This window comes from Nomascus leucogenys, unplaced genomic scaffold (genome assembly GCF_006542625.1).
Source record: "Nomascus leucogenys isolate Asia unplaced genomic scaffold, Asia_NLE_v1 Super-Scaffold_258, whole genome shotgun sequence".
Classification (NCBI taxonomy): Eukaryota; Metazoa; Chordata; class Mammalia; order Primates; family Hylobatidae; genus Nomascus; species Nomascus leucogenys.
Window position 1 is genome coordinate 5,343,413 of NW_022095769.1, and position 26,809 is coordinate 5,370,221.

General features: G+C 47.1%; 1 protein-coding gene across 1 annotated transcript; it reads left to right on the plus strand.

Annotated features, from left to right (window-relative positions):
* Positions 1-1,792: 1,792 nt before the first annotated feature.
* Positions 1,793-25,576, plus strand: DUSP14 (dual specificity phosphatase 14). Its single transcript, XM_003278392.3, has 3 exons — positions 1,793-1,929; positions 22,745-22,829; positions 24,253-25,576. Exon 3 carries the CDS (start codon positions 24,345-24,347, stop codon positions 24,939-24,941), a length of 597 nt encoding a protein of 198 aa, XP_003278440.1. The 5' UTR covers positions 1,793-1,929; positions 22,745-22,829; positions 24,253-24,344; the 3' UTR covers positions 24,942-25,576.
* The last annotated feature ends 1,233 nt before the right edge of the window (positions 25,577-26,809 follow it).

Below are 26,809 nucleotides of genomic sequence, written 5' to 3' on the forward strand. Positions count from 1 at the left end.
TCCAGAAGAGAATACCTTCAAATTGCATTTTTGGTAGAGGCATGTATAAGCCCGCACTTCCACATTCTGTAAAGGCATAAAGCGCCTCCCTACCCCGGGGCATGTCTGTACAGTCATTAAATGGTGTGACTTCAGCACTTCTTTCTACTTAATCTCTAAATCTTGACACGCACATCGCACGCAACACAAACTCTATTTTAGCCCACCTCCCTCCTCTTCACTGACTCTTCATGGTAGGTTTAGTTCCTATAATCCATGAAAATGCCTAGCTCCTTGTCACTAGAGCTTGTTTTGGAAACCTGCCTACAGTGTAACAAGCTGGAATGTGAAGAGGGATGCATCTATCTGTGCTGCTGAGTCATTGAATTGACTGAAGCTTCAAGGACTAGGGGGTGCTGCGTAGAAATGAAAACACACAATCCTTTCTGTTAGAGATTTGCTCTTTTCGTATTGGCATGTAAATAAGTAAGTCACTAAGTCAACTGACGTCACAATTTAGTGTTAGGAAGATGCTTTTCCCAGGCACGATTTGAACTCACTGTTTCCTGAATCTAGCAAAGTATGCTGCTTTGTTTTCTCTTAGATTAATTTTGCCTAATTTTAAAGCTTTGATTCTCTTTTTACGAAGACGAAAATAAATCTCTCTAGTCTGGGCCTTTTTCGTTTCCCAGGATTATCATTAAAATTATCACTAACTTTTAGATAGTCCAGCACGCACCAGATGACTCTGAAGCCGGTTGGGCAGTGGAGATCAGGAAGAACATGAAAAAGCTTCAAAGCTTTTGGTTGAAGACATCGGGAGATGTAAACCCCAAACGCGGGTTTTACTTCTCCTCTCCACCCCTCCCCGCAAACCCATGCCTACTCGTTTGACTGCTCAGCAATTCTGAGGCCAACGATTTGCATGGCGAGGAGCAGGGGCTGGTGAGTCAAGGACTGGGCATGGAGTCAGGACTCTTAGGTGCCTTGACTCACGGCAGAGCCTTGAGGAAGTCGCTTTGCCTCCCACGTGTCTCCCCTCACCTGCCAGAGGCGGAGGGGAGGCGGGGCTGTGCTAGAAAACGTCCGTTTAGCACCCACTTAGGTTACAGATGGGCAGACCTGAATTTTAAAAGACCCTCAGAGTCACACAGCAAATGAGCCCTCAAATGCCTGTGTCCCGCCTGCGCTCCGGAGAACCCCTGCCCTGCCTCGGGGACTCGGGCGGTGGGTGTGGGCTCCGAGACTCGGACGGCACCTTGGCGTGGCGGGAGCAGGCGGAGATGCGCACGTAGGTTGCATGTTCACCTCCGGGTCTCGGGCGCTACGGCTGCCCGTACCTGTTCCAGCAAGGGTCAGCCAGGAACTGCCGCGCTACTGATTTTCCCTTCGCTCTTGGGTCCCAACTCCCGGGCTCTCCGGGCTGGGGAGGCGGTGGGGTGGGGTCGAGGCCGTCCCGAGCCACCCGCGGCGGCTTCACACCTGTATCGGATTTGCTTTCTCGCCTTTAATCCTCTCCAATCCCGAAAGCACCCCAGCAGAGCGCCCCCGCAGCCTGCCTCGAGCCCTGCTCATACGCAGACGCTGACTGGGGAAGCGAGGGGTCGCCCGTGTGTGAGGCAGGGTAAGAGACCAGGGAACCTGCACGGAGGGAGCGCCCGGGAGGCGGCGGCTGCCTTGGGAGCTCGGGGCGCGCCCGGGCCACCCCGCACGGCGCAGAAGCCCAACGCGCACGCGCGCCGCCTGCCGCCCCGCGCGTCCCCCCGCCCCGCGCCGCGTCCCCCCACCTCGGGAGAGGGCGGCTAGGCGCAGGGAGCGTGCGCGCGGCCCGCCCCGGGCGCGGGCGGAGGGAGGAGGAGGCGGTGCGCGCGGCGCCCAGCCCGCAGAAGCCGGCGGCCGCGCAGGAGGACGGATCCCCAGCAGCTACCCGCGCCGCGCTGCGCCGCGCCGGTAGGGGACCCGCAGGCCCGGGGGTGGGGGTTGTGGGGAAGGTGTTGGGGTGGGGGCAGGAGGGCGGGACTTCGCGCTTCGGGTCCCTGGGCGCAGGGGGACCCAGAGGCCCGCGCTACCCCGCCTCTGGAAACTTTGTGCCGGCGCCCCCACCTGCTCCCCGGCGGTCCTTGACTCTTCGGGGCGGCGCAGGGAGGAGAGGCCCGGGACCCTCCGCAGCGCACCCTCGCCGGCCCTGGGCGTGCGCCCCCTGCCGCTCCCCCGCCGCCCCCGCGACCCTGTCCCTGTGCCCCGGAGCTCCAGCATCCTCGGCCGCGCCTCTCCTTCGTCGCCTTTCGACCCCGCTGAGGCCGCCTAGTCTCGCTGGCATCCACCCGCTCTGGAGCGCGCCGCGGCTTTTTGCATCTCCCCGCGGTTTCTGGTGCGTGGATAGAAGCAACTTGACTTTCAGCGATGCCAAGTGTCCAACTTGAGTCTTCCTCTGCGGTGGTAGATGGGTGTGCGCGGTGCTCAGCTCTGTCTTTTTAGTTCTCCTAAGTACCCTTGCTCCGGAGCGAAGTTGAGTTGTTGTTTGTAAAGAGGAGGTGCGTGCTGTGGCCGCCTTAAGTGGATTGTATAACTGTATTTTATTTAGGTGGATGTTGCCAGTGGTACCAGCCAGTGTTATGGTAACTGGGCATCCCAGAGGCTAGGGAAGGAGGAGCGACTTACAAATGCAGTTTTACTATGCAGGGATTTTTTTTTTAAACCACCTTGTACTTTCTATCCAGCAGGACCTCCGGACATTTAATGTGTGTTAACTCGTTAGCTGTTCATTATGGTTTTATAAGAGAGGGGGGTGGAGAGCGTTACCATCCCGTTTTACAGATGTAAAAACGGAGGCGAAGAGCAAACTCCGGGTATCCTTAGTAACCTTAAAGGAATAGGGACCAAGAGATTTAACCCAGAGTCTCCTGGAATTCCTAGTCCCTAAGGCCACTCAGAAGTATAATGGAATGTTGGACCGTCCTCCCTGACATTCTACAGATCACTTAAGAGTCAGAGAGGCCGAGGCCAGCCGGCAGCTCCATGCCCGAGACTCAGCTCTGCCACAAAGTTAAGTCACACTGGACAAGTCACAGTTTCTCTCCGCTCATTTCCTTCCTGCTCTCTAAAACCAGGGGAACAAAGGTGCTGTATTCTTTGCAGAGCTGTGCGTGTGTCTGGAAGCTCCACTCCCTTGAGCTGCGATTTGGTTATTGTTAGTTGTTGTGGACTCATAAAGGCCCCCAGTCTTGGTTCCCTTGAGAAATGCAGGGAAGGAGACACCTCCACAGTGAACGCCTCTTCTTCGCCCGAGACGCCTGAGAATTCACATCAGGGACAGGCCAGGGCAGAGACCCTGACCTGGGGGAGGGACGAGGGTTGCCACGAGGAGGTAGGAAGGAGCCCTGCACAGGAGGCTTGACACATGGGCCCTATTCCTGCCTCCAGCTCTGACTCATCTTCTGACGCTTGGGGGAGGAGAGGTAGTTGCTTGGTATTTTTGGCTTTCCCCCATAAAACTGGAGACAGTTTCCTTCATTCCAAGTCGTTTTAATGTCACTGTTGAACGTGTGTGTCCTGAGTTCTCATCTGAAAGCTTTCATATCGGTTGACTGCAGGTATGAATTCTGTAATAATAATTAATAGAATGGCATAAATGTATATTCATATCATAAAAGACTAGCCAAGTATGTAAGTCCAGGAAATTCTTTAAGACTTTAACATTTTTAAAAGGTGGGCTTTAGGGAGGGCTATGTTTGATGGGTTCCTTTGCAATTGGGATTTTAAGACAAAATGGATTAAAAATGCTTTTCCCAAAATCACAAGAAATACATTAACCATTCTCTGTGACATTTAAACTTTACTAATAAGGTTAAAGCTTTCTTTTGAACCTCTTTCTCAAAAGTAACTGCCGAGTGCATCTTGATCGGTTTGTGTGTATCTTTTTAGACTTTTCTAAGCATTTTTATAAATGTCTGTTTGCACAAAGTGGTTTTTTAACCGAAATTGATTATTTTAAAGTTGACTTGTCCTGTTTATAAAGATTTGGCTTCTGTCAAGAACAAGTAACGTGTTTAAGTACAACTGTTGGTAAAGGTTTAATAATCCTGATAGACGGTGTTACTTCTCAGGGCAGGGCAAGGGGCAAATTACCACTTTTAAACAACTTCAAAGTAGTAGAATCATTACGATCCTAGGTTTTACTCTTAGGTGCTGAATAAAACTTTCCTATTTAAAAAAAAAAATCTAGGACTACTAGCCTATTGTCTTGTCATTGCTTATAAAGAAACGTCAAAGGGAGTGGAAGGCAGGGAGAGTTGCTAAAGCAACCAAGGCCTGGGTATAAACTTACAGAGCTAACATTTAAGATGGCTTTATTATTTATGAAAGCTTCACTTCACCTAGGTGAAGACAAAGGAAAGTGTTAATGTGGGCACCCTTCAAATCAGTAATTTCAGGAAATGGATGGGTTAAAACAAAATTCATGTCAGGAGTCTGTGGATTTATATATTATACATTTACCAAGGACTTTTACCATGCTAAAGGTGCTGTGCCTGAATACAGAGGAAGAAGGCAAGTAAGGTCGGTCTCTGACCTTATGAAGCTGACAGGCAAATAGTGACATTCAGAGAGGGTTGGCCAGAATTGTTGTCATGGTTCTGAATTCCCAGAAATCAACATTAGATTTATTGAATTGTGAATTATGTAAAAAAGTGTCTAAAACAAATGGATAATTTGATGGATTATTTTAACAAAAACATAAGTGTAACCGTCTTGCAGGTCAAGAATCTGACTCCACACTCTCCCCCTCCCCCAGAGGTCCTAGCCAGAAGCTACCCTGACTTTTATGGAAATCATTTCCTTCTTTTCTATAGTTTTTATCCCCTAAATGTAAATCCCTAATTGACATAGTTTTATTTTGCTTGTTTTTAACCTCAGTGCAAACTAAAAGTAGATACTCTTGTGAATCCTTCCTTCTGGTCAGTCTCGTGTGTGTGTATGTGTACGTATGTATGTATGTGTGTGTATGTGTATACACACGCACATATATAATTTTTAAAATTTCTGCAGCATGCTATTTTAAAAGACTTATCCATATTGTTGCCTATGCCTATAGTTGTTTTTGTTTTTTAATTTTTTTAGAGACAAGGTCTCACTATATTACCCAGGCTGGTCTTGAACTCCTGGGCTCAAGGGATCCTCCTTCCTGGGCCTCCCAAAGTGCTGAGATTACAGGTGTGAGCCACCACACCCAGCCCAGTTAGTACATTTTTGTCTTATGAACATACCACAAATTACCTGTCCACTGTTGATGGACATCTGGGTTGTTTCTGGTCTGGGGCAATTATGAACAGCCCTGAGTCAGGTGTGCATACCTTCAGCTTTACTAGTTGATACCTGGTTTCCAAAGTGGTTGTACCAATTTACATTCCTTCAGTGGTGTCAGCCTTGAGTTTGTAAGTCACTGTATATGCTGTTTAACCACAATTATGCTTGAATATTTTCTGAATGAATGAATAAAGGTCCCCAGGTAGTCTGATTTTTGGCCTGTCATGTACCAGCGTATTTTTATTTAGTTATATGGTTTGGACTAACCACCCAAACACCAGAAATGGTTTTCCCACTGTTTGGTTGACAAATATCTAATGGAATCCTTTCATCAATCTTTTTTTTTTTGAACAGATGAGTAGTTATAGGAAATTTTAAATATGCAAAATGAAGTACTAAAAATAAGTGGCTAGTACCTAGACGTTTTTTAAGGCTCTTGAATGAATCCTGCCTCTGATGAATGCTTCTACTGTGCCCAGCCCTAAACGTGTAGGACAGTGTATTGTGCAGGAACCCAGGCCTATCCTTGTTAAAGTAGATGAGAATCCTTAAAAGGCACTGTGCACAGACCCTAACTCATACTTCTTGGCAATTCCAAAGTAACCACAGACTCTGTGCTACAGGAATCAATGACTCTTTTAAACCTTTTTTTTTTTTTTTTTTTTTTTGAGACAGAGTCTCACTCTGTCGCCCAGAGTGCAGTGGCGTGATCTTGGCTCACTGCAAGCTCCGCCTCCCGGGTTCATGCCATTCTCCTGCCTCAGCCTCCCTAGTAGCTGGGACTACAGGTGCCCGCCACCACGCCCGGCTAATTTTTTGTATTTTTAGTAGAGACGGGGTTTCACCGTGTTAGCCAGAATGGTCTTAATCTCCTGACCTCGTGATCCACCCGCCTCAGCCTCTCAAAGTGCTGGAATTACAGGCGTGAGCCACCATGCCCGGCCTTTAAATCTTTTACATGTATTTTTCTCCAAATTTTCCTTTGCCTGAGAAAGTAGTAGCTTAGAGCAGGGTTTTTGTCGTTTTCTTTGTAAGAGATGGAGTCTAGCAATGTGGCTCAGGCTAGCCTTGAACTCCTGGGCTCAAGGGATCCTCCCACCTCAGCCTCCTAAAAGCTGGGACTGCAGCATGTGCCACACCCAGCTTGAATTCCTGCTTTCTGAACAGACAGTTGCCAGGTTCACTTTGATTGCCTGTTTTTAGTTTTGCCAGCTGGATTTAAAGTGTATGTGTGAGAGAGAGTGAGAGAATGTGAGAAAGAGAAGGAGCAGGAGGGAGGGTGTGGGGAGAGATGGGCAGTTCACCTGAGGGCAGCTGTTAAATTCAGGTGTTCATTGAGTACTTACCATGTGCCTAGTATTATGTGCTGTGTTTCTGCCCTTAGAGCAGAATGTTATGCAATTCTGTAGGTTTACAAAATACCTCAGGGGAATCCTTTTTAGCTGGAGGGATGATGGAAGAACAGTAGCACAAAGACTGAGATTTGTAGATCCTTTTTATTTCTTCTCTGAAGCATCTTGGAAAATAGCTAAATCACTCTATTTTCAGTCTTTATTTACATAAGTCACAAAGACTTTTTTGCTCATTATAGTAAAGATTTTTTTTCAGATTCTCCAAAATAATCATAATTTTAGAAACCACATGCGGATAAATTAGAAGTTTTCAGGAAAAGACACCCAAAGGAGGAGGAGTAAGAAGTCGTTAGTATGGGAACCTGTTGATCTGAGTGATGGGGGAGGAGCCCTGTCGTGTTCTTTGTCACCCCATCGGCCTTCCGGCGGGCAGCTTTCACAAAGGAGCTCCATTTTCCACCTGTTGCAGGGCAGGGTCAGCCTCAGCCTGGGCGAGGAGGCCTAGGGCTGAGATCACAGCCATGCCCTTTCACGTGCAGCCCACCCAGCTCACCTGGGCACGTCCCATTCTGTTCTTGCAGCAACCTAGAGCAACCAGAGGTCCAGTTGGATCAGCTTTTCACACCCCATGCCATGTTGAAACCTCAGTGGACAAGAAGGTTCTTTTGAAGTTCATATGCAACTGCTGGGTTTACTTCTGTCTTTGCCCCAGAACAGTTTCAGCATCAGTGGCCTAGGGCGAGTTTTTTTGTTTTGTTTCGTTTTGTTTTTTGACTCCTTATGTCTTTGAGCGTGTGGGTACATATGAGAAAACTCCTTAGCTAGAGCATGCTGCTTCTGTTGACTAGTAAACATTATGTGGCAGAGAGTGCCTTCAAAGCACCAGCCTTCCCCACCTGCGAGAGTGACCAGGAGGTGAACTTGCTTTAAGTTTTTTTGTTTTTGTTTTTGTTGAGACGGAGTCTTGCTCCGTCACCAGGCTGGAGTGCAGTGGCGCGATCTCGGCTCACTGCAACCTCCACTTCCCAGGTTCAAGCAATTCTCCTGCCTCAGCCTCCCGAGTAGCTGGGATTACAGGCGTGTGCCACCACGCCCAGCTAATTTTTCTATTTTTAGTAGAGACGGGGTTTCACCATGTTGGTCAGGCTGGTCTCGATCTCATGACCTCGTGATCCACCTGCCTCGGACTCCCAAAGTGCTGGGATTACAGGCATGAGCCACCGTGCCCAGGCTGCTTTAAGTTTTAAGGAAGCACTTGTAAAAATAAAATCTGGAAGTACTGTCAACATACAAATTACATACAAATTTAAAGATTTATAATGAAGAATTTTGCCAATGTAGCTAAAATCTAAATCTTAGATTTAACTAAATCTTTTAAATCTTTGTGTTTCATTATAAAACACAAAACATTTATAATGAAGACACACTTTGTGTCATCATTATAAATCTTTGGTGTTATTTTGGCTCCTATATAAAGAGCACTGGCAGGCTCAGGCCAGAAGTGGAGAGGGGGCTTGGACTGACAACTATGTGTTGTTAATTTTCTTCTATTAAAAATATTTTTTACTTTTAGAAATTGAAATCATATAGAAAATTATGCTGGGCACAGTGGCTCACACCTATAATCCCAGCACTTTGGGAGGCTGAGGCGGGTGTATCATGAGGTCAGGAGTTCGAGACCAGCCTGACCAACATAGTGAAACCCCCGTCTCTACTAAAGATACAAAAATTAGGCTGGGCACAGTGGCTCACGCCTGTAATCCCAGCACTTTGGGAGGCTGAGGCGGGCGGATCACCTGAGGTCGGAAGTTCGAGACCAGCCTGACCAATATGGAGAAACCCTGTCTCTACTAAAAATACAAAGTTAGCCGGGCATGGTGGTGCATGCCTGTAATCCCAGCTACTCCAGAGGCTGAGACAGAATTGCTTGAACCTGGGAGGCGGAGGTTCAAGTGAGCCAAGATCACAACACTGCAATCCAGCTTGGGTGAAAGAACAAGACTCCACTGCAAACAAACAAACAAAAAATTAGCCAGGTGTGGTGGCATGCACCTGTAATCTCAGCTACTTGGGAGACTGAGGCAGGAGAATTGCTTGAACCTAGGACGCGGCAGTTGCAGTGAGCAGAGATTGTGCCACTGCACTCCAGCCTGGGCAACAGAGTTAAGACTCTGGTTCAAAAAAAAAGAAAAGAAAATTATTGAAAGCAAATTAACCAACATCATAACTCACCAGTCAAAGATCATTGGTCATACTTTATTTTTTGTAATGCTTAAAAATTAAGCATTATCAAGTCAAAGCTTCCTTGGGCCATTTCTCTTCCTTTCCCACTGAGACAACCACTCCCATGAATTTGGTACATTTCCTTCCAACTCTATTTAAATATCAATTTTACTTCAAACTGCATTTTTTTTTTTTTTTTTTTTTAAAGACAGTCTCTTCCCCAGGCTGGAGTGCTGTGGCACAATCTCGGCTCACTGCAACCTCCGCCCTCCAGGTTCAAGTGATTCTCTTACCTCAGCCTCCCAAGTAGCAGGGATTACGGGCATGTGCCACCATGCCCAGCTAATTTTTGTATTTTTAATAGAGATGGGGTTTCACCATGTTGGCCAGGCTGGTCTCAAACCCCTGACCTCAAGTGATCCACCTGCCTTGGCCTCCCAGAGTGCTGGGATTACAGGCGTGAGCTACCGCGCCCAGCCTTCAAACTGCATTTTTGATGAATGTCAAAAGGACATAGAGGCCGGGTGTGGTGGCTCATGCCTGTAATCCCAGCACTTTGGGAGGCCTAGGGAGGTGGATGGCTTGAGCCCAGGAGTTCGAGTCCAGCCTGGGCAACATGGCAAAGCCCTGTCTCTACAAAAAACACAAAAATTAACTGGATGTGGTGGCTCATGGCTGTCGTTACAGCTACTTGGGAAGCTGAGGTGGGGGGATTGCTTGAGCTTAGGAGGTCGGGCTGCAGTAAGCCATGATTGTGCCACTGTGCTCCAGGACTCTTGCTCCAAAAAAAAAAGACAAGACTAGACTAGGCATGGTGGCCCACGCCTACAATCCCAGCACTTTGGGAAGCCGAGGCCAGCCAGAGTATCACTTGAGTCCGAGAATTCAAGACCAGCCTAGGCAACATAGCAAAACCCTGTCTCTACAAAAAATTAGCCAGGCGTGGTGGTGCACCCCTGTAGCCCCAGCTACTCAGGAGGCAGAGGTGGGAGGATCGCTTGAGTCTTGAGTCCCAGAGGTTGAGGCCGCAGTGAGCCTAGGTTGCGCCACTGCACTCCAGCCTGGGTGACGGAGCAAGACCCTGTCTCAAAAAAAAAAAAAAAAAAGGACAGAAATCTTTACTAGCCTTTATTTTGTACTGTCACATATATTCTATGTTTAGGGCATGGAACTCTTAGAGCATTTCACATTTCTTTCTTTTTTTTTTTTTTTTGAGACGGAGTCTCGCTCTGTCGCCCAGGCTGGAGTGCGGTGGCGCAATCTCGGCTCACTGCAAGCTCCGCCTCCCGGGTTCACGCCATTCTCCTGCCTCAGCCTCTCCGAGTAGCTGGGACTACAGGCGCCTGCCACCACCCCCCCTGCTAATTTTTTGTATTTTTTAGTAGGGACGGGGTTTCACCGTGATCTCGATCTCCTGACCTCATGATCCACCCTCCTTGGCCTCCCAAAGTGCTGGGATTACAAGCGTGAGCCACCGCGCCCGGCCGAGCATTTCACATTTCACATGATGTTTCTTTTTTTTCCTTTTTGTCACATGATGTTTCTTGTTAACAAAAATTGGAGATGTATTTAGTGTTTTACAGAGCTTCAATTACTTGGTGTAAACTTTCAGCCAAAGATGATCCAAAATGGAAATGGAGCGGAACTTGTTTTGTGTATTAGATTGTATCTCTTTTTTTTTTTTTTTTTTTTTTTTTTGAGACAGAGTCTTGCTCTGTCGCCCAGGCTGGAGTGGAGTGGCGCAGTCTCGGCTCACTGCAAGCTCTGCCTCCCGGGTTCATGCCATTCTCCTGCCTCATCCTCCCCAGTAGCTGGGACTACAGGCGCCCGCCACCACGCCCGGCTAATTTTTTGTATTTTTAGTAGAGACGGGGTTTCACTGTGTTAGCCAGGATGGTCTCGATCTCCTGATCTCGTGATCCACCTGCCTCAGCCTCCCAAAGTGCTGGGATTACAGGCGTGAGCCACCGCACCCGGCCTAGACTGTATCTTAAATCCAAATGACTACTGTATTATATGAAAGTAATCAGTTTTTTTTTTTTATAAAAATGACACTTATGGAGTTTCTTATTCCATTTATCCTCCTAGATAATGATTTTTTCCACAATATCAGATTACTCAATAATATTTTTAGATTTCTTCTAAAAAGGTACTTGCTAGAAATATGAATTCCCAGGCCTTCACTTCCAGAAATTCTGATTAATTAGGTCTGGGGTGGGGTCTAGGAGTCTGCAGTCTAACAGGCAGCCCAGGTGATTCTCGTGTAGGACTCCTTGGGACCACACTTTGAAGAATGCGTCTACTATGCTGTGATGGTTTTATAACTTACTAATTTCAACCAAGGATTGGTGTAGTAGCCCATTCTCACGCTGCTATGAAGAACTGCCTGAGACTGGGTAATTTATAAAGGAAAGAGGTTTAATTGACTCACAGTTGCACATTGCTGGGAAGGCCTCAGGAAACTTACAGTCAGTGCAGGCCGGGGAAATGCCAGACGCTTATAAAACCATCAGATCTCACTCACAATCACCAGAACAGCATGGGGGAAACCGCCCCCACCTGGTCCTGCCCTTGACACATGGGGATTATGGGGATTACAATTCAAGGTGAGATTTGAGTGGGGACACAGAGCCTAACCATATCAGTTGGCAAACTTTTAAAAAAAAATTTTTTTTAATATTTTTATTTTAAGAGTTGGGGTCTCACTGTTTGGCTCAGTCTGGAGTACAGTGGCATGATCCTGGCTCACTGTAGCCTCGAATTGCTGGGCTCAAGCAATCCTCCTGCCTTGGCCTCCCAAAGTACTGGGATTACAGGTGTGAGCCACCACACCCAACCCTCTAGAAGTGTTTTTGTTTGTTTGTTTGTTTTTTGTTTTTTGAGACAGAGGTTCACTCTTTCACCCAGGCTGGAGTGAAGTGGCACAATCTCGGCTCACTGCAACCTCCGTCCCCCCGGGTTCAAGCGATTCTCCTGCCTCAGCCTCCCGAGTAGCTGGGATTATAGGCGCCCACCACCACACCTGGCTAATTGTTATATTTTTAGTAGAGACGGGGTTTCACCATGTTGGCCGGGCTTGTCTCAAACTCCTGACCTCAGGTGATCCACTCACCTCAGCCTCCCAAAGTACTAGGATTACAGGCGTGAGCCACCATGCCCAGCCTAGAAATGTTTTACTCTAATTAGTAATGTAGTCTTCTAAAGGGAACTATTACATTGTCATATTGTGTTTCCAGACAGTATTTTTTCAGTTAAAGCCAAGGGAATAACTTCAGGATCCTCTGCCTTGGGACCCCTCTCGTTCAGCTGAAAACTTCATCCCTCCCTTTGCTGTAGGATGGCACAGACACCCAGTTGCCCTCACAATGCAGTCGGACTGCTCTCAGCATGGGAGCGGGCATGGCCTTCGCCAATTGCCTCCATCCCGCTGAAGCAGAAGACTCAGCTGTTTACCTCACCCTGCTCGGAAACTCAAGCGTGGTAATTATAGGTGCCTTTGATTTGTAAAGAAAAATGGGAAATTAATTTATGAATACATTATAAATGAAGTTAATTTGGTATAAAATCACTAAAAGATGTGGAATTGGACCAGGTATATGATAAAGTCCTCATAGGGTGAAGGTTGAAGCTCACCACTGGAGCTTTAAGGATTTTGATATGTCTAATGAGACATCAAAGATGATCAAAGGGTGATTATTAACTGCTGAGCTCTTAGTCCTGTGAACTTTATTCTAATTTATAAATTCTGTTCTTTATCTTCCCTTAAAGTAATAATGAGCTTGTAAGGACTGAAATCTTATTTATGAAAAGACCTGCATTTTCTGAGATGTCCTGGTCTTGCTTCTCAGAGGGCAGTAGTAACTTTGACAGTTTTGAGGCAAACTCATACCTACCTGGGTTTTATTGCTGATTAGTGATTTTTTTAAGCACTTTGCCTCTAGATGTTCTGACTTACATAAATAACAGTTTATCATTTAACGAAGCACATATGATTCACATTTAATTTTTACCACTTAGTCCTGGAAGATTTTAAAATGTTATTTGTATAAGCCGTTGCTCAAATTGGTTTCCAGTTACCACTAAACAAGTTTAAATACAGTTGTGGACTTTTGCGAGCTTTTTATTGAATATTTCACACCCGAAGACCATCTTGTACCACCAACAGTTTAGGATTCTTAGAGATTACTCCCCATACTGTAGAAGTAAAGCACAGTCACATCGACCTGACCTTATGTTAACTCTTTTCTTGCTGCAGTTTCCCGCCGCCCCCTGCCCCGGCCAATGAAATGTACATTTTGGTAGACTTTGAACGGATGGATCCGTTGTGGTCCAATTGTATGACTGAGCCACAAATGGACAACTCATGGAAGGATGGTTCTGGTCCCAGTGGGGCTACTAATTTTCTATGTAGAGTCTGGGAAAGCCTCTTAACCTCTATTTATCTCTGATTCTCTGGAAACCGCAACAGCAGAATGATACTGATCTGGGAGAGGCTGAGCAGTGCTTATGTGGCTTATGTGGGACAGGTGCCCGAATGTGCTGCCACAGGTCAGATGGGGCAGAATGAGGCAGATTTTCACATTGTATTAAGGTAGTTTTTAATGAGTTTAATCTTCAGTTTGCACTTTTCAAAAACTGTGTATACAAATCACCTGGGATCTTGTTAACCTGCTGGAGCCGATTCTGTAGGTCTTGGAATAGAGCCTGCGTTCTGCATTTCTTTCAAGCCTCCAGGTGGTATTGATGCTGCTGGGGCTTGGATCACACTTGCTAAATGGTGAGGGCTGTAGAAAAGGGCTATATTCTCCATTCCAATGGAGAATAGCCCCCATTCCAAGTCTAAAACAGGAGGCCCTTTTTTTTTTAGATAGAGTTTCTCATCACCCAGGCTGGAGTGCAATGGAGCCATCTCGGCTCACTGCAACCTCCGCCTCCCGGGTTCAAGTGATTCTCTTGCCTCAGCCTCCCAAATAGCTGGGATTACAGGCGCCCACCACCACGCCTGGCTAATTTTCATATTTTTTAGTAGAGACAGGGTTTTACCATGTTTGCCAGGCTGGTCATGAACTCCTGACCTCAGGCAGTCTGTCTGCCTCGGCCTCCCAAAGTGCTGAGATTATAGGCATGAGCCACCGTGCCTGGCCAAGGGGGCTCTTGAAAGGCAAGAATGGGAGGAGAAAAAGCATGGTATACAATCTATAAAACAACTCCCCAAGAAACAACTCAGGTTTTCAGTACTATGGGCTGTTTTTACTTTGCTTTGATCACCAGTTTTTTTGCACCAGTTGTTTCGTTCACTCAATGGTAGTCCATCTCTTACTGTTACTCAGTTGTTTTTATATGTGTATCTTGTGTCATTTCTGTTAGATGATAAAATCCTAGCACAGGGTTATGCCTTATGTTACCTGTATATCCCTGCTCTAGTTACTACTGCTACATAACACAGCTCTAAAACTCGTTGTAAAATAACTATTTGTTTTGTTTGCTTATCAAACAAAACTTGTTTGCAAGTCCCTGTTTTTTTTTTAAGATAGGGACTCGCTCTGTTCCCCAGGCTGGAGTGTAGTGATGCAATCACAACTCCCTGCAGCTTTGACCTCCTGGACTCAAGCAGTGCTTCTGCCCCTGCCTGCCATGTAGCTGGGACCACAGGTGCACATCACCACGCCCAGCTATTTTTTTTTTTTTTTTTTTTTTTTTTTAGTAGAGAGAGAGTCTTCTCACGTTGCCTCAGTTGGTCTCGAAACTCCGGGGCTCAAGCAGTCCTTCTGCTTCGGCCTCCTAAAGTGCTGGAATTACAGGCTTGAGCCACTGCCCCTGGCCTAAAATGACTGTTTGTATTGTACTCACAGATTCCTGTAGGTCAGGAATTTGGACCTCACTAGTAGGGGCAACTTGCTTTTGCTTCACAATATCTGAGGCCTTAGGTAGGAGATTCAAAGCCTGTGGGTGACTTGATGGCTGGGAGCTATAATCATAATAAAGTATCTGTACTTACATATCTAGTGGTTGAGCTTGGGTATCAGCTGGGACTCAGTTGGCATGTTAGCTAAACACCCATGGCCTCTCCGTGTGGTAGCTCTGTTGGGCTAGTTTGGGCTTCCTCACAGCATGGCAGCTGGGTTCCAAGGGCAAGTCCTAAGAGAACAAGGTAGCAGTGTGCGGCATGTTTGTGCTCTGGCCTCAGAAGCATCATTTCTACTGTATTTTTTTGTTTGTTTGTTGCTTTAAAGACAGCGTCGTTCTGTCGCTTAGGTTAGAGTGCAGTGGTGCCATCATAGCCCCCTATAACCTTGAACTCCTGAGCTCAAGCGGTCATCCTGCCTCAGCCTCCCAAAGTGCTGGGATTACAAGCATGAGCCCCACGCCCAGCCGTTAGTGTATTTTTTTGGTTGAGGCCATCACAAAGGTTTCTCAGGGTTCAAATGAGGGGACATCAGCCCCACTGTTGGATGGGAGGAGTGTCAAGATTACACTGTAAGGGCTGGCCACAGTGGCTTACGCCTGTAATCCCAGCACTCTGGGAGGCTGAGGTAGGCAGATTGCTTGAGCCCAGGAGTTTGAGACCAGCGTGGGCAACATGGGGAAACCCTGTCTCTATAAAAAATACAAACATTAGCTGGCCATGGTGGTGCACACCTGTGGTTCCAGCAACATGAGGAGGCTGAGGTGGGAGAATCACTTGAATCTGGGAGGTGGAAGTGGCAGTGAGCCAAAATCATACCACTGCACTCCAGTCTGGGCTACAGAGGGAGACCCTGTGTCAAAAACAAAACAATAAAAAACAAGGTTACATTGTAAGAATGTCATGTGAGACGGGAGATGCTGTGGCCATCTCTGGGGAATACATTCTGCAGCAGTCGCAACAACACTCAGCAGGGTGTTCACTGCATTGCATAAACTCAGTGAAAGACTGTTGTGTAAATGAGTGGTAGGTAATTTAAGCACCAAGGTGGGTGAGGACCAAATACAAGAATTCAATTCCAGATGTGAACAGATTACCCCCATGGTACCGAGATAAATGCAGACCTTCCACCTTTTATAGTTATTGATGGTCTCTTCTTGCTATCTCTACTCTTTCTGTTTCCAACATGGAGAATCTATGAATTGATCACGTGGAACTGAACTTCTTCAAATCTTTGCATTTGTGTCACGATGTTGGCATGGTTTTTCCTGCTTATCTAGTGTATTGCCCCTCTCCTTCTTGGGCTGTGGCATATCCCAGCAGCTGGCTAGTATCTTACAGTGATCGGGCTGGGCGTGGTGGCCCATGCCTGTAATCCCAGCACTTTGGGAGGCCAAGGTGGGCAGATCGCCTGAGGTCAGGAGTTTGAGACCAGCCTAGCCAACATGGTGAAACCCCCTGTCTCTACTAAAAATACAAAAATTAGCCAGGTGTGGTGGTGTATGCCTGTAATCCCAGCTACTTGGGAGGCTGAGGCAGGAGAATCACTTGAACCCGGGAGGTGGAGGTTGCAGTGAGCCAAGATCGCATCACTGCACTCCAGCCTGAGTGACAGAGCAAGCCACCATCTCAAACAAAAACAAAAACCAATGATCGGCTTCTCTTAGCCTCAGCAAATGCAGTGTGAACAGGCACTGGTCCATCTGCGGACATCGAGATGGCTGGCCTGGTCACACCTACATAGGCAGCTGCTCTGTGACTGCGTGTCACACTGAGGGATTATCTGTGGCTGAACCGGAGTGTGACTCTCAGTCTTTGGCTTTATGTATCTTATGTGTATTTATCCTCCTCATATCCTCCTCATGTGTACATATCCTCATGTATTTATCCCATCATATCAGTTAATTAATACAGTGAGAAAAGCAAAAACGATCCCTCCTCCAAAGTAAGTAGAAGATGTTGAGATGTTTTACCACAATTGCTAAAGCTTTCCAGGTGACAGAACAATTTGTGAATATCTTTTACTTCATTTTACTTTAATATGTATATATAAGACAGGGTCACCCTGGCTGGAGTGCAGTGGCACAATCATGGCTCACTGCAGCCTCGACTTCCCAGACTCAAGTGACCTCCTCATCTCGGCCTCCTGAGTAGCTGGGATTATAGGCGCGTGACACCATGCCCGGCTAATTTTTAAAATTGTTTTTGTAGAGACAGGGTCTCATGTTACCCCGGCTGGTCTTAAACTCTTGGGTTTAAGGAGTCCTCCTGCCGCAGCCTCCCAAAATGCTGTGATTACAGTTGTGAGCCACTGTGCCTGGCTGAAATTTTACTTTTTTATTTTTATTTTTTGCGACAGAGTCTCGCTCTGTTAACCAGGCTGGAGTGCAGCGGCACGATCTTGGCTCACTGCAGCCTCCGCCTCCCGGGTTCAAGCGATTCTAGTGCCTCAGCCTCCCAGGTAGCTGGGATTCCAGGTGCACACCACTATGCCCGGCTGATTTTTGTATTTTTAGTAGAGACAGGGTTTCACCATGTTGGCTTAGCTGTTTTTTGAAGTTTTTTGGTAGAAATGGAGTTTCGCCATGTTGCCCAGGCTGGTCCCCAACTCCTGAGCTAAAGTGATGGAACCACCTTGGCCTCCCAAAGTGCTAGGATTATCATTTTCGTTGCTAAATCAGAAATGTGGGCCGGACCTGGTGGCTCACCCCTGTAATCCCAGGACCTCTTGAGCCTGGGAGAGCAAGGCTATAGTGACCTAAGATTGTGCCACTGTACTCTAGCCTGGGCAAGAGAGAGACTCGGTCTCAAAACAAAAAGGACTAGACAGACATTTACTTTATTAGAAGGAGAAAATGTGATTACATAAGCTTTTTGAATATAAAAAGGTAACAGTGTAGGCCTCTCCAGTATATACTCTGGCCCTCTGAAATTCCTAAAACTGAAAAGTATTTTAGTGAGAGCATTTTACACAGTCATCTGAAGTACTGTTGTGGCCATTTTCTGCTGTTGACTGAACATGAAAAGAAAAGCCGTAGATAGAATTTCAGTTAACTGCTGATTCTGGTGGTTGTCATCTTTTTTTTTTTTTGAAGAAAAGTAACCTCCATGGCATTAGGATGGATGCTGTCTCTGATTAGGCCATGACCCCATGTAGCAATTCTAAGTGTCAGGTACCACTGCTCCAGGTACAGATGCCAGTGCTGACCACAAGGCCACAAGGCTGATGCCCGCATCCCAGGAGCTCCGTGGTGCAGGGAGCAATCAGGTGTTATTAATATTAGTGTATGCATTACTGAGATCAGAGGCCCGCTGGGAAGACACTAATATTGTATTTTGTTCAGTACTTAGTGTTCAATGCTTATTATCCAAAAAGACCAGCATCGTCTCTGAGATGTTGCTTATAGCAGGTTAAGAACAAACCAGGCCGGGCGCAGTGGTTCAAGCCTGTAATCCCAGCACTTTGGGAGGCTGAGGCAGGTGGATCACCTGAGGTCAGGAGTTCAAGACCAGTCTGAGCAACATGGCAAAACTCTGTTTCTACTAAAAAATACAGAAAATTAGCTGGGCGTGGTGGCATGCACCTGTAATCCCAGCTACTCGGGAGGCTGAGGCAGGAGGATCATTTGAACCCAGGAGGTGGAGGTTGCAGTGAGCCGAGATCGCGCCATTGCACTCTAGTCTCGGTGACAGAGTGAGACTCCATCTCCTCCCCCGCCCCCGTCCCCCTGCAAAAACAAAAACAAAAACAAAAACCCAAAAAACCCTGGGGTTGGTTTAGAACAGCACTTACTTTCTGTCTTTCACTCTACCCTACCCCCATCCCCCCAGCCAGGAAAACATTTTTTCCTCCAAGAAGCACGTGCCATTGCCAGAGCATCTTGGGAAGGCCAAGTTGAACACCACAGACAGTGATGTGGTCATTCTTCAGCATTCTCCGTGGTCATCTTCGTCCCAGAGACCATTGTCCTGCAGTGGGATGGCATGTTCACTCAGAGAGCACCATGCAATCTGTGATCCTTCAAATACGGGTCAAACTCTGCTACCCTGTCTCCTTTCCCTGTCTTTCAGGACACATTTACTAGTAGATTTTCATGCACCTGTGATGTAATACCCATGGTTTTTTATTTTTTACCATCCAGTTCTACTGATCTTAGAACTGGATGACTCTAGGGCTTCTTGTAGTGCCTACTCTGGGGCTGCTCCTTGCCGAGGTCCACCCTCTGCAGCCAGGGGGATGTTTTGTGCACCAAATGGTGTACCAGGATGTGGCAGTAGTTCCCTGTTCTGGCACTAGGGGAAACTGGAGCAGCTCAGCCCATCTGGGCTTAGCCTTTCTGTAAGTAGCACTGAAACACCTTCTTAGGCAGATCCGCACCCCCCCTCGTGTGTGGCAGGCGCTGGCTGGTGGTGTGGAGCGCCGCGAGGCAGGTAATGAGAACACAGCCACGATGCAGTCACCGCAGAGAAGCAGCGTGTGGACTTGAGCTAGAAATCCGGACACCTTGCATCTTTTCCTAGTTTCACTTCTCAAGTTGAAATCTCTCACCCTTTCTGAACCGTGTATTTTCCAATCTGTCAACGGGGTCAGGAGTGTTTGTCAGAGAAGCATCTATAGCATCTGTGCCCTCTACATGCCCTCTGGTGGAAGTTGTTTTCCTGAAATTTGGGACCAGCTTTGGCGTTTTAAGCAGGTTTGTTGGCAAAGAGATGGACTGGCAGCATCAGGGAGGGAGCAATGTGTCTGTCTCACTTGGATTCTGCCCCGAGGGCTCACAATCTGTTTTCCCTACAGCACCAAGTACCCTAGCGCCACTCAGCAAATGTGAGTTAACAGAATCAGCCCGGCTTCCACAGGGAACCTGGGCTCGTTTGCCTCAGGAAGGCAAGTGGCTTCCCAGACAGCATAATTTGGGAGGATGCATCGCTCTGCCACCCAGGCTGGAGTGCAATGGCGCGATCTCAGCTCACTGCAGCCTCCACCTCCCGGGTTCAAGCGATTCTCTTGGCTCAGCCTCCCTACTAGCTGGGATTATAGGCATGCACCACTGCGCCCGGCTAATTTTTGTATTTTTAGTAGAGACGGGGTTTCACCGTGTTGCCCAGGCTGGTCTCAGGTGATCTGCCCGCCTCGGCCTCCCAAAGTGCTGGGATTATAGTCGTGAGCCACCATGTCTATGGCCAAGCCTCTCTTAATTAGACAACTAGATAACCTACTTGGAAATTGGATTAGCATCTTCCAGATTTTCCACAGTGAGGAGCGCCATCCCCAGCAGCTTGAAGTCCTAATTTTGTGTTTATTACCACAGTGACTTTGCTTTTTAGACCAGTAAGATTCTGCCAGGGAAGACTTGGAAGTGGCAGGAGACCCTGCTCTGCTGTAGGAAAGGATGTTCTCAGAGTTTCTGCCCTGTTCATCTTTTACATCCAATGCACACACACCCAGTTTCCTTATGTGACTGCGTCCTCGTTCCTCCTCATGCTGTGATTTCACCTGTGGACTGTTCTGTGTACTCCCGTAGCATTAACCAGTCATGGGATGTGGGCTCCCAAAGCGGGGCCTAGCCTGGAGTGAGGAGGCAGCTCCCTTCAGAGAAGGCCAGTGTCCAGGAGGGACTTGTGGTCTGCTAGCACCAGCACGCTTGGTGTCTCAGTCTTGCAGGGGGAATGCAGACAGAGCCACAGCACTCACCTCTGCAGCAGTTCTCAGAGCGTGCCCCCGACCCACAGCCTCACCTCAGAAGGGCAACTCTTCCAGCCCCACTCTAAGAGGGATGGAATCAGAAGCTGGCGAAAGGTCCAGCAGTCTATGCGCACAGCCCTCTGGGGGATTCTGAGGCATGCTCAGGTTTGACAGCCCCTGCATTATGATGATAGAAATAGTTGTAAATGGAGCCAGGCACAGTGGCTCATGCCTCATGCCTGTAATCCCAGCACCCTGGGAGGCCAAGGTGGGTGGATCACTTGAGGTCAGGAGTTTGAGACCAGCCTGGCCAATGTGGCAAAACCCCGTCTCTACTAAAAGTACAAAAAATAGCCGTGTGTGGTGGTGCACGCCTGTAATCCCAGCTACTCAGGAGGCTGAGGCAGGAGAATCTCTTGAACCTGGGAGGTGGAGGTTGCAGTGAGCTGAGATTGCGCCACTGCACTCCAGCCTGGGTGACAGAGCCAGACTCCATCTCAAAATTTTATATATATATATATATATATATAATTTATTTATATATATAATATATATTTATAAATGTTTCTTTTTAAAAAACCATTTTAAAATGTTAAACATACGTGTCATAGGACCCAGCCCTTCACTCCTGGGTATTGAACTGAGAGAGGAAGGCATATGTATGCACAAAGACCTGTACGTGGATGCTCATAGCAGCTGTACTCACAATAGCTTTAAACTAGAGACAACCCAGGTTCATCAGTAGGTGAATGGATAAACAGATTGTGATGTATCTATACAGCAGAGTACTATCAGCAGTAAGAAGGTGAACTGTTGATAACCCAACGTCATGGGTGAATGTTTAAGTTATGCTGAGTGAAAGAAGCCAGACCAAAAACAAAACCCTGAATATATATAATGTGCATATATATATATATTTTGTGTGTGTGTGTGTGTGTGTGTGTGTGTGTGTTTAGTTTTTGAGGCAGAGTCTTGCTCTGTTGCCCAGGCTGGAGTGCAGTGGTGCAATTTCGGCCCCACTGCAACTTCCATCTCCTCCTGGGTTCTAGTGATTCTCCTGCCTCAGCCACCCAAGTAGCTGGGATTACAGGTGTGCGCCAACGTGCCTGGATAATTTTGGTATTTTTAGTAGAGACCTGGGTTTCTCCACATTGGCAAGGCTGGTCTCGAACTCCTGGCCTCAAGTGATCCACCCGCCTCGGCCTCCCAAAGTGCTGGGATTACAGGCGTGAGCCACCACGCTTGGTCTATATATATTTATATGCTATAAATATATAAAAGTCCATTGATAGAAAAGTCTAGAGTGCAAACCATAGTGACAAGAAAGATCAGTGGTTGCTTGGGAATGGGGTAAAGCACAAGAAAGGGTTGGATTATAAAAAAAATGAGGAAATTTCGAGGGGGATGATGGATGTGTTTATGATGATGATGTCGTGGTGTCTCCATTGTGTACATATGTCAGAACTCATCAGGTTATGTACTTGATCAAGTTGTATAGCAGTTTATATGTCAAGTACACCTCAACAGAGCTGTAAAAAAAACCACGACAGGTCTGACAGTTACCTGGGAAAGGCAGGGGAACAGGTGGTAGAAGAACACATTTTTTATGATATTCATGGTACTTACATAACATAAATGAGTAAAATAGGGCCAACATGGAAAAGAAAACAAAATGAAGGAAAATGTCAAACTGCCATCCTGAACACTAGCACCGCCTGTAGTTAGCGTTCCTGGCTGCAGCCACATCTGCGGTCCTGCTCCTCATGAAGCTCCTCCCTGCCATGTCCCGGCCGCGCCTGTCCTTAGCTTCCTGGTGCACTGTCCTCCACCTTGTGTTCAGGCATGGGGCTGCTTGGCTTACCCTCACTGCACCTGGCCTGTCCATCCTCCCACCGCGGTGCCACCCAGGCCTTCTCACTGCAGGGCTGGCTAACGGTGCATGGAAGAGACTCGAGTCCGTGCTGTGTCCTCACAGCCCACCGAGCAGGCAGCAGTGCTGGATATTTCGCGGATAGGTTGTGGTCTCTGAGTCTCCTCCTCTCAAGAGGAGGAGCTTTGTCTGTGTTATTGTCAAAACTCTATTTGTCACACCGCGGGTTATGTGTCAGTAACAAAAAGCTGAGACTTAGGCTGGTGTTTCTTACTGGTGCAGCCTTTAAATGCACATCTGCAAATGTTCAGCGCACCTTCCACTTCCTGGCTCTATTTCGGTCAAACCCGAGGTCGTAGTGAAAGTCCGTGAGGAATTCTTTGGAACTTCCTGATTGGCTGTGTCCTTGCCTCCTTGTCTTCCCGCAGATTTGATTTGTATCCACTGTCACCAGCACTGCTCACTTAGGACTTTCTGGATCCAGACCCAGGCAGCGCACACTGGACTGTTGAAGTGAGTACCCCAGCACTGCCTGCCTGTTGAACTCGGGGAGGCTCTTGTCTGACTGAAGTCACTGCAGGCTTCCCGATGGTCCCCTGGGTGTGGGCAGGCGCACTTGCCACTGGGCACAGGTGATAAAGCATTGTGATTTTTTTTTGGTGAGAGGAACGGATGTATCTAAGATCTCAGGAAACTGAGAACTTCCTTTTCTGCTCTTATTAAATGTCAATATATGTAATATATATATCAATATATATGTAAATGTATATATTGACATTTAATAGCAAACACTGGAATAATGAGAGGATAGCGACGTTCAGACATTAAAAGCCAGTGGGATTCATCGTGGAGCTCAGAATTAAGGTGAAGTTATTTAGCCACACCCAAGGTCAGGTCAGGTAAAATGCTCATTTAACTTAAAGGAATGAACTTTGAAGACCATGGCCTTCAAATTGCCTGGGATTATTTCCATGGAAATGCCACTGTGTTCACATTGTCACAAAATTATAGGAAATAGTTTTTGGTTTGGGTTTTTTTTTTGTTTTTGTTTTGAGACAGAGTCTGTCACCCAGGCTGGAGTGTAGTGGCATGATCTCAGCTAGTTGCAACCTCCACCTCCCAGGCTCAAGCGAGTCTCTTGCCTCAGCCTCCCGGGTAGCTGGGATTACAGGCGCTTGCCACCATGCCCAGCTAATTTTTGTATTTTTAGTAGAGACAGGCCCTGTCTCTACTCTATTACAGGCCCAGTGTTGGCCAGGCTGGTCTCGAACTCCTGACCTCAGGTGATCCACCCGCCTCAGCCTCCGAAAGTACTGGGATTACAGGCATGAGCTACCTTGCCTGGCCTTTTTTTTTTTTTTTTGAGACCGGGTCTCCCTGTTGCCCAGGTTGCAGTGTGGTGGTGGCGCAACCACAGCTCACTGCAGCCTCGACCTCCCGGGCTCAAGTGATCTGCTCACCTCAGTCTCCTGAGTAGCTGGGACTGCAGGCATGCACCACCACGCCCAGCTAATTAAAAAAAAAAAAATTTTTTTTATTTATTTATTTATTTTTTTTAGAGATGGGGTCTCACTGTGTTGCCCAGGCTGGTCTTCTGGTCTTGAACTCCTGGGCTTAAGCAGTCCTCCCACCTCAGCCTCCCAAAGTGCTGGGATTACAGGTGTGAGCCACCATGCCCAGCCACCCCCCCCCCCACTTTTTTTTTTTTTTTTTGGACAATCACCAGAGAGCTGAATTTTACATTGATTTCACATGTTTGTGTCCTAGGTGACTTTTCCCAACTGTTAATTGATAGAAAATGATTTGTCTGTATCCTTGAAAGATTGTACTGTATTATAAAAAAAAAAACCTCTAATCTTCCCATTTGACAAACGTGACAGAAGGCTGTGATGAATCAGTAGCATTTAAAGTATTGACACATACCTGTATTTTGCAGGAAGGAGACTGTAATTTTGGATTCCTTGGTGGAGGAAAATAAAACACTCTGGTCTTGCCCCCAACGATGCAAGTGTGACTGCTGGTGTCTTCATGAGCTCCAGAGGTCACAGCACGCTACCAAGGACTCTCATGGCCCCTCGGATGATTTCCGAGGGAGACATAGGAGGCATTGCTCAAATCACCTCCTCTCTATTCCTGGGCAGAGGCAGTGTGGCCTCCAATCGGCACCTCCTCCAGGCTCGTGGCATCACCTGCATTGTTAATGCTACCATTGAGATCCCTAATTTCAACTGGCCCCAATTTGAGTATGTTAAAGTGCCTCTGGCTGACATGCCGCACGCCCCCATTGGACTGTACTTTGACACCGTGGCTGACAAGATCCACAGTGTGAGCAGGAAGCACGGGGCCACCTTGGTGCACTGTGCTGCAGGGGTGAGCCGCTCAGCCACGCTGTGTATCGCGTACCTGATGAAATTCCACAACGTGTGCCTGCTGGAGGCGTACAACTGGGTGAAAGCCCGGCGACCTGTCATCAGGCCCAACGTAGGCTTCTGGAGGCAACTGATAGACTACGAGCGCCAGCTCTTTGGGAAGTCGACAGTTAAAATGGTACAGACACCTTATGGCATAGTTCCCGACGTCTATGAGAAGGAGTCCCGACACCTGATGCCTTACTGGGGGATTTAGTGCCACCGAAGTCTGCGTCAGCAGCCCGAGCGGGGCCGGCATCTGCTCCCCGCCGTCTGCTCCCTCTCCACTCTCTTCTCAAATGGCTGACTTCTGGTTCTCCCTCAAGTGTTTTTTACACTGGGTGTTCAAATTTATTTTAAGAGATAGGGAGGGAGGGGACATAAAGGGAATGCATACATTGCTAGTCACATTTTTAAAATTAACATTTTGGAATAGTGTTTATGAAAATCTTTAGCTTTTAATCATTTTTACCAATTTGAACAGTTTAATAAACTGGTTCTGCTCTCTTCTGAATCTCATGCCTTTGGCACCTTGGTAGGTGCAGGAGGAGCTCAGTGCAAAAATCACTTTGGGGCCTCATTAACCCTTTAGAGACAAACTTTGCCCCAGGCTGCTGACCAGACAGATGCTTAGGGAAGGTTGATACCAGCTTCAGTCTCTACTGGATTAGCCCTACTCTTTCCTTTCCCCTCTATTATTTAGTGACTCTGTAAGTTAAAATAAATACACCCTTATTATTTAGCTGTTAAGTAACTATAATGAAATCTGCTGCAAAAACTCTCTTGGAATCCATGTGCCCAGGATTATATTATTAGCATTATTTTTAATAAATCTATATGCTTAACATATTAGAATTTTTACTAATAATTTCAGGGTGTGTGTGTGTTGATGATGGAAAAAAGGTGCTCTCCAGTAACTGCTGAAATGTGGCTCCTGTGACAGACAGTTGTGAACACTACTTAAAATGCACATCCCAGCGGAGTCCTGTCGGCACATCACATCCTGGTGGACGGGCAGACACACCGTCCCCAGTGCTGGGCCGGTGGGAGATGATAATCGTGCACGCTCTGATCAGGGGTGCTGGTTTTGGTTTCCTCTTGGTTAGCGGAGCGCCCCGAAGCAGCATGTCCTCCGTCAGAGAAACTGGTTTTCAATAAATGGTGCCTCTGCTTGACTATTACCGCATACGAAAATGCCCTAAACCAAACCTCAGTATGAGCGATAAGCAAATAACAAACAATGGCTGCCTTTGGTTAACTTTGGGAATGTCACCCAGTTCACTGCTCCTGATAAAATGGGCAGCACCGCTCATCATCAGATACATGGTAGAAGGTGAATGAGCTCGCCCCTGGGACACTCCTGGGCACTTTCCACATGCCCCCAAGTAACCACTGTCCTAGGGCGTGCCTTTCTTCTGGATGGAGGGTGTCCTGGGCGTGTGCCTGTGCGATGGGAACCCGCCGTGGCACTGCTCTTTGGCTTCATTTGTCAGGGAGGTTGTAGCTTGCTCACCAGAGGAATAGTTTTCTAGATTTTTTGGGTCAGTTTTGGCAGGAAGCCATACATAGGCCAGTAGCTACATATTTAGACAAATATCCTCCACATTTTACCTGGTTTGTGGCAATGTTTTTTTTCCATCTAAATTCTACCTACCTTTTATTGCTTTATACCCGTGGCTGCCCACTGTTATAAACATGCATCATTATTCTCTAGAAAAATTAAAATGAAAAAAATTATTAATAGTTTCTGTGGGAAATCTGAGGAACCAACAAATGCTACAAAAGATGATTAAAAAAAAAAAAAAAAAAATCCAGGGAGGCTCTGGCTGCTTTAGTATGAGGCTCAGCTTTGAGTCTGGGAGTTTCTGAATAAGAGCCCCCAAATAATCATTGTCCTAGGGCGAGAAGACACCTGGTGACAGATATTCTTGGTAATAAATGAAAATTACCTGTAGAATTCCTGGCAAGCAGCACTACGGGGCTGTAACTAAGAGTTCTTCGCACATGGGAAGCTGAACACCTTTGTAATCTTAAGTGCATGGGCCCCTGTTCATCCTAGTGACTTGTATCTACACGAAATCAACC

What these genes read in the sequence shown, in the direction of transcription:
- DUSP14 (XM_003278392.3), top strand. Translation starts at nt 24,345, where the DNA reads ATGAGCTCCAGAGGTCACAGCACGCTACCAAGGACTCTCATGGCCCCT.